General features: G+C 49.2%; 1 protein-coding gene across 4 annotated transcripts in view; it reads right to left on the reverse strand.

Annotated features, from left to right (window-relative positions):
- DOT1L (DOT1 like histone lysine methyltransferase) overlaps positions 1-19,473 on the reverse strand; it is a 79,418-nt gene extending 59,945 nt beyond the window's left edge. For all 4 annotated transcript variants that reach the window (XM_033082021.2, XM_033082018.2, XM_033082020.1 and 1 more), the window contains exons 1-3: positions 19,323-19,473; positions 2,683-2,726; positions 219-293 (exon numbers count right to left, since the gene is read on the reverse strand). In XM_033082021.2, coding sequence (XP_032937912.1) covers positions 219-293; positions 2,683-2,726; positions 19,323-19,403 — 200 coding nt within the window. In that variant the 5' untranslated portion in view covers positions 19,404-19,473. The remainder of the gene's footprint in view (positions 1-218; positions 294-2,682; positions 2,727-19,322) is intronic.
- Between the last annotated feature and the right edge of the window lie 1,103 nt (positions 19,474-20,576).

Here is a 20,576-nt window from a genome sequence, read left to right on the forward strand (position 1 = left end):
ACTGGAGCTCTGTGGAGTTTCCAATTATGTCCTTAATCCAACTGCCTTTGCCAATGTTGCTGTTACACATTTCCTACCAAAATAACTCCAGCAGAGCCCGAAGCCAGTTCTGAGAGAAAACTTCAGTTGGTAGTGTCTAAGAATAACCAGTTACACACTGGTTCACTACACCCTGTGCTGGCCTGAACTCCTGCTGGGAACAAAAACATTGCTCTCACCTTTTTGTATCATAGTCAATTAAAACATAGTTTTCCATGGCAAGCTTGAGATCTGGGATTTCTTCACAGACCCACCTGGAAGGAGAAAAGAAATAATTAAAGGAGGTAGCAATTAAGTATAATAAGGTCATTTGTCTCCTTTCTGGACTGCTTTACATGGAGAGGATACTGAGCAGCCCTGGGAGCTCACAGGATTGTCAGGAGGAAGGCAGACATCATGGAAACTGCAACAGTTCACATTTGTACTGAATAAACAGCAAGATGCCTGTAGACACTGGCAGGAGCATAAAGCTTCAAAATGAGGTGATAAATGTATTCCACGTGTCTAAAAATACTCAAAAGTCATGGCTGATGTTAAGCTAACATAAAATGCAGAAGTGAAGCATTTCCAAAGAATTCTGATTCTGCAGGAAGCTTTGACAAAGCTGAATGTGGAGAAGACATTTCCCACAGCAGCCCAAAACCCCTGTCACCAACCAGGACATTCTCCTCTGGGGAGTGTCTAAACTGCTCTTACACCTTACACACCCAACCAAAGCAGATTTTTTGAAGTTATTTTGACAAAAGAGCCCTTTGATATTCTGAATTAACACAGCCCTGTGTGTTGTGGCCATCAGAAAGGGAAAGCACATGCCCACTTGCAGTGCATCCAACAATGGCAGCTCACAGGAGAGAGCTTCACTTGTGGAATGGAGGAAGATTAATTCCCTTCAAAGGCAATTTAAATGCCACAGAAGCTTTGTACATGCTTTCTTCCACAAATATCAAATTGGAAAGCACTGTCAGAATCAAAAAAACCCACATCACAGGATGAATTCCAATAGGAATTGCAGAATTTCTTCCTTGTGAATTTTGTTCCATTCTTCACTATTAAAATGGGAAAAAAATAAAGTAAGATCCAACAGGTCTGTTGCTTCTGGCTGATTCACACATGGTTAATAACTACACAGGCCAGTGAAAACCACAACCTGCACACATATGGCTGGCCCTCTTCTGCTATCTCCCATCTCCCCTAAAAGCACCAGGGCTCTCCCTGCAAACTTCTCACTCTCAAACCCCAGGAACAGGCAGCCAACAGCAGCTCCATCCTTGTGTCCCCTCCAGCTTGGGATATTCCATGATTCCAGTGCCTGATGAGATAAAGGCTTCCCTGCATTCTCTCACCCACCACTTTCACAACAACACTCTGGGCAACAACTTTGCACAAGGCAAAGGCAGCACAAGAACTTCTGACACCAAGTTCACTCCAACCTTGCTTAAAACACAGTTGTGAAACATTATTTGACCCAATTGCTCCCTAAGACAGTTTCCCTTTGCCTCCAGCACAGAAAGCAACAACTCCAACTCCAGCCACCCCTCCAGCTCAAGCTCCCTCTGAGCCCCTTGGAAGGGTCCTTCTCCACACCCACCAACAAATCCACAAAATCCCAAGGCACAGGATCTTATCCCCATCAGTCCAAACTGGCAGCACCAGTGGCAGTGTTTAGTAGATAGGAAAAGAAACTCCTTTAGGAGAAAATAATCAGCTGCAGCCTCATTCCACAGCCTCTGCCCACCCAGACCATGGGAAATGCTCTGATTCCATGCATGTGAGTGATGCTATCAAGCACTTGGCTCTCTCACACTCACACTGGGAGCACACAAGGTTCACTACTACCTTTTCCTTTGCCATGTGACCAAATTTTAAGCTCAGGTGGTTCTGCAGGTAGAACATCTCTTCCCTCACCTGTATCAGCACCTCCCAAGCATTAAAACCTGCTACAGACAGAGCCTCAAGCTGAGCCAAGGGCAGCCTGTAAGGATCTAAAACAGTTAACAAGAACAGCTTTGTAATGGGGATAACTCATTCTCATCCCTCAGGTGTTTGGGGAATTGGTGTAGCATTTATTAAAAGTTGTTCTTTGGCAAGTCCCCTCCTAATCCTGCTGAAATAACAGCAAGTCACGTCCTGAGAGCCCGTGTTGGGAAATCCTCTGACTTCCTGCTCCTCACAGTTGTCTTTCACCTTTATCCTCCCATTTTCCCCATGCTGTTCCAACTCTATCAGCAGGATTAGGAGGAATTCTACAGGGAGATCATTGCCAAACAACCCAAATGCTGCAAGATCACAGCAACAGGGGAAACAGAGAGGGTGGGCAGAGGCAAGATCAGGACATAACACATCAAGCCAAGGATGCTTCCTTAACCTTGTCTGTCCAAAGCTCAAATACAAACTGCCACAAGTATTAAAGCTGAACACCACCACTCATTTTTAACTCTGTTCAAAACAGAATGGAATATGGCAAGATAAAACAAAATCTATTTGCCAGGGAGCTCTGTATTGCAGCAAATTCAGCCTAGAAAATAACTCAGAGCTGCTAAATGGTAACTGCTGCCCTCCTGCATGTCCTGACTCCAGCCATCCCCTCCCAGAGCTGCAGAGAGGCACAGGAAGGATCCCAGGCAGGCTGCACCAAGCACTTACCGAATTGTCTCAATAATTTCATGAGCAGCATCGTGGTGTTTGTCCTGAAATTAAATAAAAAAAAAAGACACATCAGGTGCTGTTTGTCAGGAGTTGACAGGAATCAGTGTTTTTAAGGATACAGGTGCCAAGCATACTGGGAAAGGAGATTTGAATTCCACCCATTAAAGCGATCAAAATGAGCCCTCCAAGATAAAATAAGGCTTAAGCAAATCAATTTTTCAAATATTTCTGATTGATATGAAGGAACTGTCATTGTACTTATTTCTTTGTCATTCCCTGCAGTCAGGGACTGTGTGGTTGGGAATTATGTGACAGAAGCCTTTGGGGATTATTGGGATGCAGCAGGTACTTGACTGCAAGTTCCCAGTGAACAGCTGATTCCCCTGGCCCTGCATCTGGCACAGGCTCCCAGCTCCAGATGGGCAGTGAGAGCCTCACAGGGAATGGCTTTCCAAAACCAAGCATCCAATAAACAGTGGGAGAGGATGTCAGTGCAGGAAAAACACCCTCAGGGCACACAGAAAAAGGCCTGGATATGCAGCCCTGCTGATGAACTGAAACCCAAAACACAGCAAACCTTGAACAACACACATCCACACCAGGGTGAGACATGGAGGTTTGCTGATTCCATCCAGGAGTTTATTCAAGAGCAACAGAAGCACGAGTGGGTTTAGCAAATTATTACAAATTCATGCTAAAAAGAGCCCTTGGAGCTGCATTTATATGCACCATTGTACAAAAAAAGTTCTATTTTAGGGAAGCCACAGGAGTTCCTTACACACATTGATGTATCCAGCTAGTGAAGCCTTAGTTACCAGAGTCCATCAGCACAAAGCTGGGGTTATATTTAGACAGTTGGTTCTGCAAGTGGCTTTGACCTTTTAATTAGGAGTCTTGTATCTACAGCCCTTCAAGAAATACAAGTGCAAAGGCTCCCTCAAATCATTTCCCTTGTCCTGTGCTGCAGAAATGTCATTTCTGTACTTACCAAGGGACATTCTGTAGCAAAGGGCAGAGACAGGTAACAAAGCAGAGAGGGAAGAGGGAAGGGGAAGGGGAAGACTGATGGTTTATGACGGAAAATGGTTGGACTATCTCATTTTGTTGACATGGAATGACATGATCTGAGTCAAATGGAAGTATTTTCCATCAGTATCTCAGCTTTCCTATTTTCAGGAGGAAACATTTTCCCTTGTATACCAGTTCATGCACTTGGGAACAGCCAGGCCTGCAGAAGTTCTCATTCCAAGAAATTTGTACACAGCCCTTTCAATGCCTGGTTAAAAATCTCAGAACAGATGGACAGACAGGCAAGAATTTGAGGTCTACCATCTTTCCAGTGCTGTAAAGGAGCTCATAAACAGGAGGGAGAGAAAATTTTAACATGGGGAGTAAGTGACAGGACAAGAGGGAATGGCTTCCACTGCCAGAGGGCAGGGCTGGATGGAATATTGGGCAGGAATTGTTCCCTGGGAGGGTGGGCAGGCCCTGGCACAGGGTGCCCAGAGCAGCTGTGGCTGCCCCTGGATCCCTGGCAGTGTCCAAGGCCAGGCTGGACAGGGCTTGGAGCAGTCTGGGATAGTGGAAGATGGAACTGAATGATATTTAAGGTGCCTTCCAACCCAAACCAGTCTGGGATTCTGTACTAAAGCTATAAGAGGACACTGTTTTAGCAGAAAGAAGTTCTTTTTTTCAGATAACAAAAAGTTAACCCTAAATCTAGAAGTCACATGGAAGACTAAGCCAAGAAAACCAAATCATTCCAGTTACAACATGGAGAAGGAAAAACAGCCAACAACAGTAGCCAGGACACTTGGGATGGAACACACAGAGCCTGGAGCTGAGCACTGCCTTGGCCACATTTCACAACTTGCTGCTGCCACAGCAGCACCCCAAACATCACAGAACAGATCTGGGGCTGTGTTTCCTCCAATCTCCTGGGTTAGGACAGCCCAAACCCTACAGAAAACAGCAGCATCCATAATCCAGTCTCCCAGGAATGTCAGGTAATTCTTTTGATAAATCGTGGCCTAGAAATCAGGGAAGCAACTGAACTAAAACCTGCTACTGCCTCTCAAATAAAAGACTGTGTTCTCTCCTCTTTTCTCTGTGCACTGAAAGGAGGGCACAAGGAGGGAGGAGAACTTCTCTTTCTTCTCATTTCTTATCTGCCAAGTGTAAGAATAACCCAGGACAGCAGCTCATCCATAAACATCCCCCAGGAATGTTCACATTTCACTCCATGCAGAATTATCCCAGCAGAGCCCCCCAGGCTGCTCCAGCTCTCTCAATAAACTGTGTTCCTGCAGAGTCAGAATTTGCTTTATCAACATAAGCACATTATACCAGAAAAGTGAATTCAGGCTTATTCTGGTATAACCATTTCCTGGGAGGAAGTTCTACTCCCCACTGCTGGGGTTGGACACTTGCAGTGTGAGCAGAGCATGTGAGAGACCCCTTGTCCTACAGATCTTCATGAAAACACCCCTGTGAGTAACAAAAATAGTTCAAATAACACATTCCTCTGTCTTGGATTAAAAAGTTTAAAAATCTATCTAAAAAATAATAATAATAATAAATCACAATTCACATCTACAACTACAGATCAGCCAATTTAAGTGACTTTGCACAACCTCACAAGAAAACTCCAGGCAGAAGGGGCCTTTGAGCTTAGTTTGTGATATTATCTAGGAATAAAGAAATCTAAACCAGGTCCACACCTACTGCTGCTGAACTTCTCATGCTGAAACACTTCCCAAGTTCACTCTCCAACAGATTTTGGCTGAGCAGAAAAGCTCCCAAGGTCTCAAACAAGTCTTGAAAAAAAAAAATTCAGTAGGATCTCCTACATTTCTTTAAAGCAGAGCTGGCTGAAAATTGAGGGAAGGGGGAAACATATCTGAAGGGAATACAGAGCAGCTTCCCTTTTCTTAGAGAAACTTCCAGTCTCACTCCATCATTATGGTTGTATGATTTAATCAGAAAAGACATTGAACAGCAACAGGCATCACATCTATGTCAGGCAACTGGTTATGGCACTGCCAGGGAGCCTGAGGCAACCAAAGGCAAATGGAACAGAAACACCCCCAAATCCCAACCCTGCTCCAGCCTCTGCTATTGGCTTTTCAAACTCCCCAAACCACAACCCCAGCCTCTCCCATGGGCCTTCCAAACTCCCCAAATCCTGACCCTGCTCCAGCCTCTGCTATTGGCTTTTCAAACTCCCCAAACTCTGACCCTGCTCCAGCCTCTGCCATGGGCCTTCCAAACTTCCCAACCCCCTGCTCCAGCCTCTGCTATTGGCTTTTCAAACTCCCCAAATCCTGACCCTGCTCCAGCCTCTCCCATGGACTTTCCAAACTCTCCAAATCCTGACCCTGCTCCAGCCTCTGCTATTGGCTTTTCAAACTCCCCAAATCCTGACCCTGTTCCAGCCTCTTCCAGGGACCTTCCAATCTCCCCAAATCCTGACCCTGCTCCAGCCTCTGCCACCAGCATCCCAAACAGATGCACTGCTTATGTCAGACACACTAGAGCTCAGAGCAGCAGCTTTAACTCCTTTGGATCCCCAGGGGATAAACACTGAATCCAGCAGCTTAGGAGGACTGCTGGTGATTCCTGACAGCTCTGCTGCAGCACCAGCAGCCTCATCAACCTTACCCTGCTCTGCCAATAACCAACCTTGCACCCCCAAAGGTGGCCTGAAGCTTCTCCAATTCAGCCATGGCTCTGAGTTTGGGTTTTGGCTCAGTTCAGGTGCTCTGTATTATTTTGCACAGCTGCAGTGCCCATGACTCAGGTTGCAAGCAGGTTGTGCTCATGTGTCGTGCTGGACTCTGACACCCACGGGGCTTCGGCAGTGGAACCTCCTGGGGAAGAGCCTCCCACAGACTTCATCAATCCTGGAATCCTGCGTGCAGAAGCCTTTTGGCCAAGGCTCAAGCAGCCTCTGTGTTCTGTTCCCAGTCACGAGATGAGATGATGCCACCACGGTGCTCCCTGTCACAAAGAGCAGCTCCATTCACCCTCCTCCTGCTCCAGGCTGCTCTCCCTCCCTCCCTCCTCCCTGCACTGGAGGGGATGGAGCACACTACGTGCTGCTCCTGGCCTGGATGTACTTTCCAATGTTCCTGGATTTATGTCGTGTGAGAGGCCCTTGGAATCTTCTGAGCCGCATAAATGGGAGCTTTTCACAACCATGCTTATCTCTTTAATGTGGAAAGTATTTAAAGAGTTGCAGTAATTATTGAGACTGCCCAAAGCTCTTCACAACCAGTTTTAAACAAACCAAGCTCAAACACACATTGAGCTGTTGCAGTCTACACTCTCCAGCTGAACTTTTCACAGAGTTCTGGTCTTCGACCTCAACGCTGAATTTTAAATTGAAACGTGAGTTCCCAGAGAAAGTTCAATAGTTTTTGCCAAAATATTTCATTGGAAAAAATAACAGAAAGAAAGCAGACACTTTCTCAAAAGTCACTTCAAAAGCATCCAACATTCAATGGAAAACAGTGGAGTACAGCTTCAGCCAGCAGGAATGAGCAGCTTCACACTTCCGATTCTCAGAGCAGGCTTCTCCATGCACATGTTCCACAACTGAGCACAGGAGTTTGGAGCCAAGGACTCCCAGTGCTGTAACTGAGCACACCAGTGCTCCCAGCACACAAACTCCTGTCCCATACACACAGCTGAGTCCTCCTACAGACACCAACTCCTGTCACCCCTTTAGGCCATGGAGCAATTTTTAAGAGTTCAATCTTCCCCTTCCACCTCCTCATTAACAAAAAAAAAAAAAAAAAAAAAAGACCTTTTGTATTTTACAGATGAGAAGTTCTAATATGTGTTTTGAAAGCCAAATAAGACAGTGCCCAAAAGCTCTTTCCAAATATGTATATTGAAGCAATCATTATCCTTTTCTATAATCACATTGTTTGTTAAGCCAAATTTTAAAATCACCAAAATGACCAGAACTCAGCGTGCTGGGCACTGCCCAGGCTCCCCAGGGAATGCTCCCAAGGCTGCCAGAGCTCCAGGAGCTCTCAGGGATGCTCAGGGTGGGATTGTTGGGGGGCCAGGGGCTGCACTGATGATCCCTGAGGGTCCCTTCTTGCTCAGGATATTCCAGCACTCACAGCTCTTCCTCTGTCACCAGGGTGAGAAAACTAAAGCAGCCCCAATAACCCATATTGTATATACAGATCACAGTGTGCATGACATGATCAGCACCAGCCACAGCTCAGTTATCTGTGCACAGCTTTGTTCTACAAAGCACCAAATTCCTACTAAAAGCAGCCAAATCAGGCATTTCTGCAGAACACTCTAGGAGAGCAAGGTAAGGTATAAATTAGAGTTTGCAACATTTTTGCCACAAGCTGGCTGTTGGAAGGGTTTGTAATTCCCCCTGAAAACAAAGCCCTACACTCCTCCTCCAGGGGTGGCTGCTTTGGTTACATCAAATTTTCAAACTAACATCCCTTAAGATACTTAAATGGCAAGATTTTGATTTTATGCTGTGTTCCAGCACCACATGCCAGAATCCTGGGTGTGTTTGTATAGAACAGGTAATCCCCAGTGCAACAATCCATAGTCTAAAGTGAATCTACAACCTAAAGCAACAGTTTTAAATGTTCAAATCCTCAAACACAAAGAGCTTGTTCAGCTAAATTGGGCAGCCAGCACTGCCTGGAGCAAGAAACACCACCCCAATACTCTTCCAAATTTACATCTTTTTTAATTTGAGTTCTTCTTATGAAACTGTGCTTAGCCTTGGGGTAAGCCTAAATTGGGGCTTGAGGGTGGACACCGTATTTTTCTCAATTTTATTTCCCCACATGCCAAGTGACTCCTCATCCAGGTTGGACAGCGCTTGGAGCACCCAGGATGGAGAAAAGTGTCCCTGCCCATGGCAGGGATGGGACTGGATGGGCTTTAAGGTCCCTTCCAACCCAAATCTGGGGTTCCATGAGACTCTGCAAGTGGGATTTTTGTGAGATCTGGCCATCCATACACCACAGGTAGTGAAAAGGTAAAAAGCCTGCAGACCTGAGCAGCGAACAGATGGTTTACAAACCTGGATAAGTTCTTAAAAAAAAAAAAAAAAGTCAACACACAGCTCAGGCTGCTTGCTTCAATCTTTCCCTCTCCCAGCACCACACAGGGACTTTATGACCCCTTATCCCCTCTTCATAGGCAGGAACATTTCTGGACATAGCTTTGGCTGCCCAGACTTAACTGTCTCCCACCAAAGCAAACCTTGCCCTTTCAGAGCCAGTTCTGACTCACCAGACCATGCTTCCTCCCTTAAAAATAGCCCAGGTGACCCAAGCAGCTCTTCAGAAATGTGAAAAGCAGCTGTGGTCAAGCAGGGGCAGAGCAGAGGGACAGATCTCCCACAGCTTTCCCCTGCCCACCAGATGTGTGAAAACCAAAGCTGAAACAAGGCAGTTACAATTAAATCAATGGCAACATTTGTGTACCTTTTAATGACCTGGCTGGATACACTTCCAGAGCTCCAAAATAAAACCAGCTCCTCCCAAATCCTGACCCCACTCATGGATTAACAGAAGTCATTTGGATTTGCCAAATTCTGATCCCCACACGACCCATTTAACTAACAAAACAAAAGAGGTCAGTCCCACCAGCCCTGGGTTTAAACAACAGCTTGGTTGCCTGCAGTGGCAGCTCTCTCTCCCCAGGCAGCAGTCCATAAATCCAAAGGAGAGGATGTTACAGCTGCAGACAAGATGGTTAGCAGAGATCAAAAAGATGGATTAGCAAAAGCCAATCAATCTTGCAGAAGGTTGGTGGGACAAGTGCCTCTTTCAAGCCCCTCACTTCCCTCCATCTGGGGAGGATGATAAGGGTTTCTCTGGACACCAGGAAAGGTAACATGAGCCACAGCAGCTGCAGCTTCCCTGGGAGCCAGGAAAGATCCAGCATTCTGCATGGCACACGGATGCCCTCACAAACCAGGGGTTTCAGCCTGTCAGAAGTTTGTGTTCCTCCTCCCACAGGGTTTAACTTCACTTAGAGAGACCCAGCAGCACAGTCCTGCCCAGCACACAACCATGAGCAAGAGTCTGTGAAAAGCCAAAGCTCTTGCAGCCACTGCAGCAGCCAGGAGCTGCTCAATGCAGGCAGGTCTGGGGCTCCATGCCCTGCCAGCTCTGCCTTCCAGCACTTTGCATTTTAAGGTGTTTGCCTTGTGTTCCAATAGCAGTTAAACCTTGAGTAAGGGAAAGGGAAAGCCTGTTCCTTGCAGTATTCCATACTGGATAGCAAGACTCAGTTTAATATTACCAGATTTTATCCCAAATCAAGTTGTGCCATTTTAGCTTCCATAGCAACAACCACAGCACAATTTTTCTTACCAAGAGAGGCAAGGACCAAAACTCTCCTCTGAACCACCCAATTACTGTCATTCCCTTAATCAAGAAAGCACAGGGAAATTCACAAGAATACATTTTTATTAGAATGTATAAAAAGAGATCTCCTGAAGAGAACAACTTGTATCCAGGCTTTTCCTCCCAGTTTCAAGGAAGACAAGACAAGGGAAGGAAGAGCTCCCAAGACTGCATTTGGAAGCCCATCTCCCACACAGCAGGAGGCTGGCACGCCTGAGGTAGTTTCTGTAGTTCCTAAGTTCCTGTCACACAAAACCAGCTGGAAACCATGGTGGTCACTATGGCCTCCTTAATGACTACATAAGGACATTTAAATAAAAATAAAAGGTTGGCCCAAGATCCAAAATAAACTAACAAAGGAAACAGGAATTGGGAAAGAAGATCCAAACTGCTCTGGATAATCATTTAGCATGGTTGCAACAGGGATTGCACTTTCACTGCTGCTGCTCCAGGCACAGTAAGAGTTCTGCCTTTGCACACAGCAATCCCAACTGTTGCTACGGACACTGCACACATGCAGGAGGGAATGGTTCCCCTGGTACGTGCAGGAGGGGCTGTGGCAATCCATTAACATGCAATCTGCCTGCAGAGTGTTGGAGGCACACAGGACAACCACAGCAGATGAGCTTCCTCAGCATGAGCCACACAAAAGGAGTCATTCCACTATGCAAAAAACAGTTTAAAATAATGTTAGAATCCATAACATAATGCATTCTAACATAAACAGAATACCTAGGGGGATGCAGTTATTTTGGCAAAACTGCAATTCACTGGTGTGTCCTACTGCCCTCCCAGGTGAGTTCTAGGCAGTGACACACCCTGCCCACACCTGGGCAGATGCTATGGTGATCCCATGTACACGTTCCCCAGAAGAAGCACAAGAACCCAGCACTGCTTGTTCTGGGACAGAGGGAACTGCTGGGCTTTCACCCCCTGGAGCAGAGGAAGGCAACCCTGCCACCATTTCACAGACAGTTTAACCCCACCCAGCCACCTGCCCTGCCACCACTTCCCCAAAACCACCTCTTGCTCTGGGCCAGCAGTGCCTGTGCTCACACAGTAAAGGCAGGGGAGGCCTAAACTAAAACTAAACCTATGTGAGGTTTTGCCTCAGTTCCCTTTCACCCAGACCAGATCACAAACACTGCTCCAAGGGTGAGAGCAGCTCAGGCACAAGAGAAGAGAGATGACAAATGTCATTTCTACCTGCAGATGTCCCTCCCCAGGAGCCACAAGCTGTGCTAGCAGGGAAATACCGCACTCATGCAGGGGAGCACAGGAGCACAGGACACCCCTGATCATCCACACTGCCAGAAACAAAGAACACAGGACCCAGGGAAGAAATGAACACACAGTCCCAACATTTTTGGTGCTGAAAGCAGCCACCATCCCCTTCTCCAGCCCAGGGTTTTCCCACACCCTTGGTGGGAGCTGGAGGAAGCTCAGAGCACAGCCTGAGCTCCATCTCCTGCAGGGAAAACCAGTGAGACAACAGCTTAAATAATCACTTCATATTCTGTAAAGATAACTCAGTCTTGGACAGCTCAGAACTTCTGCTCCTACTTAACACACATAAATATTCCACATAACAGAAATCAGCAGTAAAACCTTGTACTCTTTCTGAAGCCCACTGGGTGTGGAGTTTTGTTCGGGACCAAAAAAAAAAAAGTTTTCCTTTATAAGTTTCAACTTGCGGAGCAGAGTGATCCAGTGGAGGTTCTGAACAGCAGACATGAACTTCCAGCCACCAACCATTTCCACAAGCTTTTACTTTAAAGACTTATAAATGACCCTAAAATATTACATTGCATTCTTCACAGATTGCAGAATTTCAAATGACTGTTTGCTGTCATGAGCAGGGATGAAAGCCAAGGTAAGATCCACAAAGACTCCAAACCCAGCTCCAGAGGCCACCCTGAGCCAGGTCTTGTTGCCAACAGATGTGGGAACCAGAGGGAACCTCTGTAGCCCAGTGGGAATTCAGCTGAGGAATGAATGAGAAGCCTCAAAGTTGTTGGAATTTTAGAAGTGTCAAGTATTAATAATATTGCTGAGCTCCAAGAAGTAGATGACACATTAATGCCAAAACCTCAGGAAACTGCCCTTCACAGTACACAGAAAATAACAAACACTATCAAAATCCATCAGTTTTTACTAAGAAACTTAATTCAGAACTTTCTGTAGCATTAGGTTCAGAAAAGTTTTCCAATGCTTCGTTTATCTGTCTTCAGTAGTTCCTCTTCATTCAATACTGTAAAGTTCTTCCAGTACAAATTTTTAGAAAACTCTCATTCACTCGTGAAATGAAACAAACCAAAATACTCTGAACAGGAACTTTTTCGTTATTCACAGATCTGCTCCCATCTATGAAACCATCATTTCCTGCTGTAAAATATACTCACCCTCTTCCTATGCTCTAAAAATAGTTCCCTACTTGATTTGATAGCTCTAGCAGCATGTGGCCAAATTTCTATTCAGTTTTATTTCTTGTTCCTCTTCAGAGTTAGTTTTGTCCTTAATAATTACCATGAAAGTAAATATGTTCACAATTCCTAACATGAACGTTTCCTCCTTCTGTGGATCCTTCTGTTAGGAAGGAGAAAATAATTGAAGCAAAAATATGTTGAGACACTTTACGATTATCAATCTGTGATAAAAGACACTGCAAGGGACAAAAAAATTCATCCCACCCTTGATACTTTTATTGATCATCACAGTGCAAAACTTTAATCAGACAGTTAAAGGTTAACTCAAAGCAGGAAGAAAAAAAAACAAGTAAATGAGAAAGGGGAAAAAGAAGGAAGGAAGAGTACACAAGTAGACATATGGATGTCTGGGGAGAAGGGTGATTAAATCCCCCATAAATCTCACATACCAAGAGGTAAGATATTTTGCCTAAATTCCCAGAGGCAACACAATTCAGTCCCGTATCTGGGACTTGAAAGGATGATCATCTCCATATATAATAAGGCTGCCATGAAGGACAAGAGCTGGAGCTGCATGTGGGGGCATGGATTTCCCTTGGCACACTGAAAGCTTTCAGTGCTCTGTCCAACTGGAGCTGATGGGTGAATTTTTAGGTAGATAAATTTGAATTGCCTGAGGTGGAACTTTAGCTGGGACAGGAACATTAATCCTCACTCATCTGCTGGTGAATGAAAGGGGGAAAACAAGCAATCTTGGACAGCTACTCTGTCTTTCAACAGTTGCCTTTCAGATAAATCAGTTATATAAAAAAATAAATACTAGTGTGGTCTTAAGATGCAAGACAAGAGACCAACTTTCACTTTTCAAACTGGGGAAAAAAATGTCTGTTAACTGAACTCATGATTTATCTTGTATCCAACGGGTCAGAGCCTGGAACAAAAGGAGTTTGAGAACTGAACAAGCACCGATTGTCACTCAGGGCAAGTTCTACTTCAAAGGGTAAAGCCCAGAAGCAAAGTGCTCTTGTGTGCTGCCCACGTGCTGCACAATTAACGCTGGAGGGCTCTTCTGCCCCCCAAGAGCACATCCCTGAGTCCCCGTGGCACTGAGGAACAGGGCAGAAAAAGTGATGCAACTGTGCCAACTGTGTGATCTGCTGGGCAGCACAGAAACCCAAGTGCTTTTGAAATGACTGAGTCAGTGTTTCCCAGTTTCACTGCTCGTTCTCCCCACTCCAGGTGTTCTTACAACTGGGGAGGGCAGGCAGAGAGAGAGAGGTGCTGAGAAATCGGAACTGTGTTCAAACCTTTCCTTCACTAGACAAGCTTTTCGAAGTGATTAGTCATCCCCACAAGCATTTCCCAACAAGCTGCATCAACAGCAACGGGGAAAACCCCCGGGCTCAGCCACGGCTGCCGAATTTCTGGGCGATTACTCAGGGGGTGAGGAGGTTTGTGCCTGGCAAAGGCAGCAGCAGTTTCCTCCTCTGCCTCCTTTGTAGGGCCGGCTGCCCGGGGCAGGCCCTGACTCACATTTCACACAGCAGGGCGAGGGGGGCGGCTCTGAAAACACTGCAACATTTTTCTCCAGCTCAGATATTTGCAGCGATCCCATTCCCAGAGCCGCCCCACACACAGCTCCACAGGCACCAACATCCCCAACCGCAGGGAGCCTCGGGGGGGCTTCACCTTCCCCCTCCAGCACAGGCTGATCGCAGGGAACAGCCAGCAGCACGTGTAAAACGTGTTTTCCATCAGCTCATCCCACAGCAATGCACCGGGGATGGAATAAGGACGGGATGGACCTGTGGCAGAGGGCAGGATGCACAGGACCACCCTCAGCAGCAGGGCAGCTCCAGCCCTAAGGGAACAATTTAGCTCCCCTTTAGCTCCTTCCCAAACTCATCTACAGCACCATTCTATGGTACAGTGCTCCCACATCTGCCTCACTGCCTGGGAAATCACACAGGCATCACAGAAACTCTTCCCAGGAAAGCTGAGTGACGTGCACAAAAAAAGAGGATTAAACTCTCAAACAAGGTTTGTTATTCATCTCCACTGTTGATCTTTAATTTCAAAGGTGACAATCCCCGCTGGGCTGTGATTTTCATTAACACTCCCTGCCCTTGAGGTCTCCCTGCACAGCACATTCCTTTGGTGACAGAATGGTATCAGCTGGATCACGACAGTAGGGAGGGGGAAAAAAACCCAAACCCACACTCTGCACCCTCCCACCTGTACCAAATCCAGTAGTAAGAAGTTTGCATTCCATTACTCCCAGTAGCAGCCACAAACACACCTCCAGGTGTAGAGTGATGCTCTGACAACACTCAATTAGAAAAAGAGAATTTTCTTGCCATCACAGCTGAGTGGAAAGTCAGCAGTAACAATGAGGAACATAGACAAATAAATTAATTATTCAAGCCAGACTTCTCATCACAGGTGCTAATTTGGAGGTTTAAGCTCTAGCAGCTCAGGGCAGAGGCACCTCACCCAGGTAAGATGTGTGCAGTGGCACAACCAGGACTGTCCCCTCCTGGGATAGAGTCAAAAGGCTGGAAGAAGGCAATAAAATCAGTAAATGAAAAATAATGGTATTACCATATGGTAACTAGGGCAGAAGATAAATTCTGGCTGTGAGGGTGGTGAGGCCCTGGCACAGGCTGCCCAGAGTAGCTGTGGCTGCTGCATCCCTGGAAGTGTCCAAGGCCAGCATGGGCAGGGCTCAGAGCAACCTGGACTAGTGGAAGCAGGAGGAACAAAACGAGCTTTAAGGCCCCTTCCAGGCCAAACCATTCCATGGTTCTGTGATCCCATACCCAGAGCACAACCCTACTGGGATCCCCAGGGCTGCAGGAGGAGCTCCCAGGTGCTGTCACACCTCAACCCCCCCCGGCCCTTGCAAGCCAAACAGGGAGAGGGGAACACAACCCACAGCAACCTGATGCACGCTGACACTTGCAGCCTCCCTCCATGGCAATGCCACCCTGCAGGGAACAGAGCACAACAGGCATCCTGAAACTGGAAAGGACTTGCACCCTACTGGCCATGACAAGCAGTGGGGCCACCAAGGGCACGGTGCCAGGAGAGCCCTGCACGAGCAGCCCCTCCCTCAGCACCTGGCTGTGCCTCCTGTCCCTGCTCACACTGACACTGATCACTGCCAACCCCAGCAGTGCTGGCTCTCCTCAAGGAGAGCCAATGAATGAAGCACAGTGTCCTGTCTCTGCCAGACTGCAAACAGGCTTTTCCACATTCACCAACTCTGTGCTGCAATAGGGTGCAGTCCAGAAAACATCGATTTTGGAGACAATTATCAGCTTCAGCAGCTCTGAACCTCCTGCTGCTCAGTTCTGTGCAAGCAATCCCTCTCTGGTGCCACAGATATATCAGCAGGACCCTGCCAGACCAGACTCTAGAGCTGATCCACCCCACAACACTCCACCCCTTTCTCCCTCCTGCACACACAACAGCCTGCGACTCTATGCAGGAACTTGTCAGAAGTTCAAAGTACAGCCTGAGACACCTCACAGATCAGGCAGACCTTACTGTGGTACAAAACGAAAAATCTCCACATTTAAACCTAATCCATATTTAAATTTAGTTATAGTAAAAGTCAGAGACAAGAAAATTAACCATTTTAAGAAAACTTCTCAGGGGAAAAAACTAAGTATCTGCAAGTCTTAAAACTACACAAAGGGATTTCAGCCCTTGTACCCTTCAGATCTAAGCAATGAGTACCAAGTTATGCTTATCAATACTTGAAGTATAACTGAAAATGCCATCCTCCACTAGCATCAGCCTATTTAAGGCCATTAGCTCCAGTCTTTCACCCAATTACTTCCTTTATCTAGGCCTGTATCTTTCACAGTATCAAAATTAAAATTTTAACACTGTATCCCTGGTCTCTTGACAACCTGGCAGGGGCAAAAAGTGGGGCAGGTACGTGGGAGCCGAGGAGTTAACCAGAGTACAAAAGAGTACACTCACTTCAGCTCTGATTAAGCAGGGCAGTCACAAAAACAGAGGTCAACATCAGAAAATATTTTGTGAGTCATGAGGAGAGATTACTCACCATGCACTATTCAACTTACTCATCACAGTGTGGCACGGCCAGCACGGCTCACCACGGCTTCATTAGGGCACCGTGGCCTTTCCTTTGAGGGGCGGAAGGCGGGGGAAGGAGCCGCACTTTCAGTTTTGTGTGGAAGCCAGTGGGAGGCTGGAGCTGCACCACCGCCGCCGCTCTCTCTCCTCCCACGGCCCTAATTAGACTCGGAGGGAAATACATGTTTCACATCAGCCTCCCCGGCTCTTTTAGCATCCCAACAAGCGCCGGGTTGTCAGCCGGGCTATTATCCGGACTCAGCAGTCTGGAGAGACCCCGCTTTTCCTATTATACACGAAATAAGCAGCAACTCAGCAATAAAGAGACACGGTATTAATCCAGGCGTTCATTAATAGGGGAGACCAGCCTTGTACGCAGCAACACCGACGCCGCTAATTTAAGATGTAGTAAGAGCATAAAAATAGCCAAGTTACTCAAGGCAGGGTTACGTCACGCCACGGAGCCGGGCACGCAGCAGGTTCACACTACACAGCCTCGGATGTTGGGAAAGATGACTCCCTGCCACTGCTGCTGCTCTCACCAAAAATAACCAGCCGGGACCGTGAGTTTCCCGTTCCCTTTTCCTACAACTCTCATCGGAAAACACATCTCACACACTATAACAGGAAGCAACCAGAACGCTGCTAAATAAAACTCATTGAAGCGTGGTGTGGTTTTTTTTTTTTTTCCTCCCCTCAGCTATCCCACTTTGCTTCCTCGGAACCACGAGCGGTGAAACTAAGAAATGTTCTGCTTACGTCAAAGCGAGCCGAGCTCTGCCGGCACTCGGGGCCGCGCCAGCGCGGGGAAAGCGCGGCTGCAGTTCAGCAGAGCACGATGTCAGCAGGCCAAGCGCTGCCCATGTCAGCAGGCCAAGCGCTGCCACAGACACGGGCGTTTGTCTGCAGAGCCCCGGGGTTCAGCCACAGCCGGGCCGTGCGTGTGTGTGAGCACGCCTTGGCCGCTGCGCTCCGCTCCCCCGAGCTGCGGGGCGCGATGCTGCTCGGCTCCAGGTGAAACATCCGTGCGCTCGGGAATTACTCTGGAAAAGCTGGCGATGCCAAGCGGACAGTTTAATGGCAGGATGTTTGGGGTTTGTGGTATTTCTCTGTATATGGGGGGATCACGCCACCACCCCCATCCGCTGCATTTCTGATTAACTGAGAAGAAATTCTATTTATTCTGTCATGCTCAAAAACAGCTGCTCAAGTTTTCTCAAATCAACTAAATCCTTATCTCCCATACTGCAAAACACACGTTTCACCCTTAAAATAAAGGCGGGGGGTTCGGTTTTTCGGTTTTTAAGCCTGTAGGAATATCTGTGAACAGACACAAGACCATCCCTCCCTCCCAGAACAATCCCCATCCCGCGTAATCTTTAACCTCCGCTTCACACAACCCGCTCGGGGAGGGGGGTACAGGAGCGGGGACGTGAGTTAATATTTGGCGAGGAAAACCGAACCCGGTCATCGCTTGTACTTTCAGTTTCTGACATTTGAGCGGAGCGCGCGCCCGCCAACACTGACAGAGCTGCCCAAACAGGAAAGGCAGCGTTTAACCAGTGTGTGCTGGGAGACACGCCGGGAGCAGCACGCCAGCCTGCATGGAGGATGTTTTGGAAAGGCACGGCTACAGCAGCAGCCCCGAAAGGCAGGCGGCAGATAGGAGCAGGCAGCCGTCTCTCCCTGCCACGAGCGATATATTCCTAATCACTCACACACAAGCGATTGCCAAAGCGAGCAACAACATCAGCAGTATCCGCTGCCCCAGCCTGTGCGTCCCAGCGTGTTCTCGCCGGGAAACGGCTCACGTACAACAGCACAGCCTGGAACGCAGGGATAATCAACAGTGCCTGCGCCAAGTAAACATATAGAGAGACGTTCTGCCTTTGCAAACTGTGCTCCGACGGGCTACACGCAGTTAGGGGGAGAAATTGCTCAAGGGTTGATAGGAAGCCTACACACATCCAAAAATACCCTCCCCGGAGCCTTTCGCCTCTCGTGGGATTGTCGCTAATTTGAACATGGACATAGTTATCAAGGTCACACATCGCTCGACCGGGCTCGCCAGAAAGTCAGGCAACTTAAGGAAAAACGCCACTCGGTAGCTAAGCAAGGACAAGTGACATTTTATTTGGAAGCACGAGGACTGCGGCTGGCTCGAATTCTGCTCGGGATAATAAAAGGGGAGCTCCAAGGGCACGGCTGGAGGGGAACTGGCGGCAGCCCCAGACACCAGCGCTGCCTCCAGCCCCACAAGCGCCGCTGGCCGCTGTTTATTCCCACTCTGCGGCTGGTCCTGGGGGTCCCCACGACCACCCGAGGCCATCCATAATTCAAGCGCTATTCCCCCATCCGGAATCCCTGGATTCCACCCCGCTCGCAGCAACACCGGTTATTAACCGGTTACACGAGCCCAGCGCGAGGAAAACACGAAAACTTTTCATTAACCAGTCCTCCTCCTCCCCGCCCTTCGGTTTAGTCAACCAATTATAAAATGAAATTGGGGATTTGACTTCCAGGCGAGCAGCGGCGGCACCCGGGGCCGGGGCTCCGGGGGGGTTCCCGCACGGGGGGCGATGATCCCGATGGATCCCGGGAAGGGCCGGCGCTGAGGGATCGCCCGGCGGGTGCCAGGGCCGGGGCAGGGCCGGGGGCGCTGACAGGGCGCGGGGCAGGTGCGGGGCCGGGCCATACTCACGTAGACGGGCAGCGGCCAGGGGTACACGGCGGGCTCGGCTCCCACGGGCGACTTCAGCCGCAGCTCCAGCCTCTCGCCCATGTCGGCAGCCGGAGGACGAGGCGGCGGCGGCCCCGCACCATGCTAGAGGGGCCGGCCGGGGCGGGGTGCGGCGGCCGGGCCGGGCCGGGGGCGTGGGCGCGGTGCGGCGGGCGGGGGGCGGCGGGAGCGGCGGGGAGGGGCGGCCGGTGCCGGGGGGGCGGCGGGTCCCGTCCCTCCCTCTATTGTCGTTGGCGGCTCGCGGGGCTCTCGGGCGCCGCCGCCATCTTGGGCCGGCGTGAGGCGAAGCACAATGAGGCGCCGGGGCCGGGCCGGGCCGGGCCCGAGCGACGCGACAGACGCGGGGAGGGGGCGGGCGGGGAGAGGGGCGGGCGCGGCCCAGCGGTCCCTCCCCCCTTCCCTTCCCTTCGCTCCCTCCCTCCCTCCCCCCTGTCCTCAGCTGCCCCCGCACCGCGCGCGCTCCCGCGGCCCCCCTCGCGCGCGCGCACCCGCAGTCCCCGCTCCCCCCTCTCCGCGCGCGGGATGCGGGCGGGGGTCGCGCGCACAGGGGTGAGCGGGGACCGGGACCCCCGGACAGGGCGGTGTGACACGGGGGTGGCACGGGGACGCGAGAGCGGGACGGGCTGTGGTGTGACGCGCGTGTGACAGGGCCAGGGCAGCACATGGCACTCAAGCGCAGGAAGGACTGCAGTGTGACATGCGTGTGACAGGGCCAGGGTGGCACATGGCACACAGGAGCAGGATGGGCTGCAGTGTCACATGAATGTGATGGGGCAAAGGTGGCACATGGGCACAGGAAGGGACCAGCCACATTGTCCCACGTATGTGACAAGGTGAGGGTGGCACATGGGAGCAGGAGGGGCTGTGGTGTGACACATATGACATGGCAAGGGTGGCACATGGGAGCAGAACAGATCATAGCATGACGTGTGACAAGGCCGAGGTTGGCACATGGGCACAGGAGTGGGACATGGGAGTAGGACGGGCTGTGGTGTAACACAGGTGACAGAGTGAGGGTGACACACGGCACATGGGAGCAGAATGGGTTGCACTGTGACACATGTGACAAGGCCAAGGGTGGCACATGGGAGTAAGACAGGCCATATTGTCACACATGGCAGGGCAAGGGTGGCACATGGCACACAGGAGCAGGATGGGCCACATTGTCACACGTCACACAGGGGGAAGGTGGCCATGGCACTCAGGGTCTGTGTA

This window comes from Catharus ustulatus, chromosome 29 (assembly GCF_009819885.2).
Source record: "Catharus ustulatus isolate bCatUst1 chromosome 29, bCatUst1.pri.v2, whole genome shotgun sequence".
In the NCBI taxonomy this organism is placed as follows: Eukaryota; Metazoa; Chordata; class Aves; order Passeriformes; family Turdidae; genus Catharus; species Catharus ustulatus.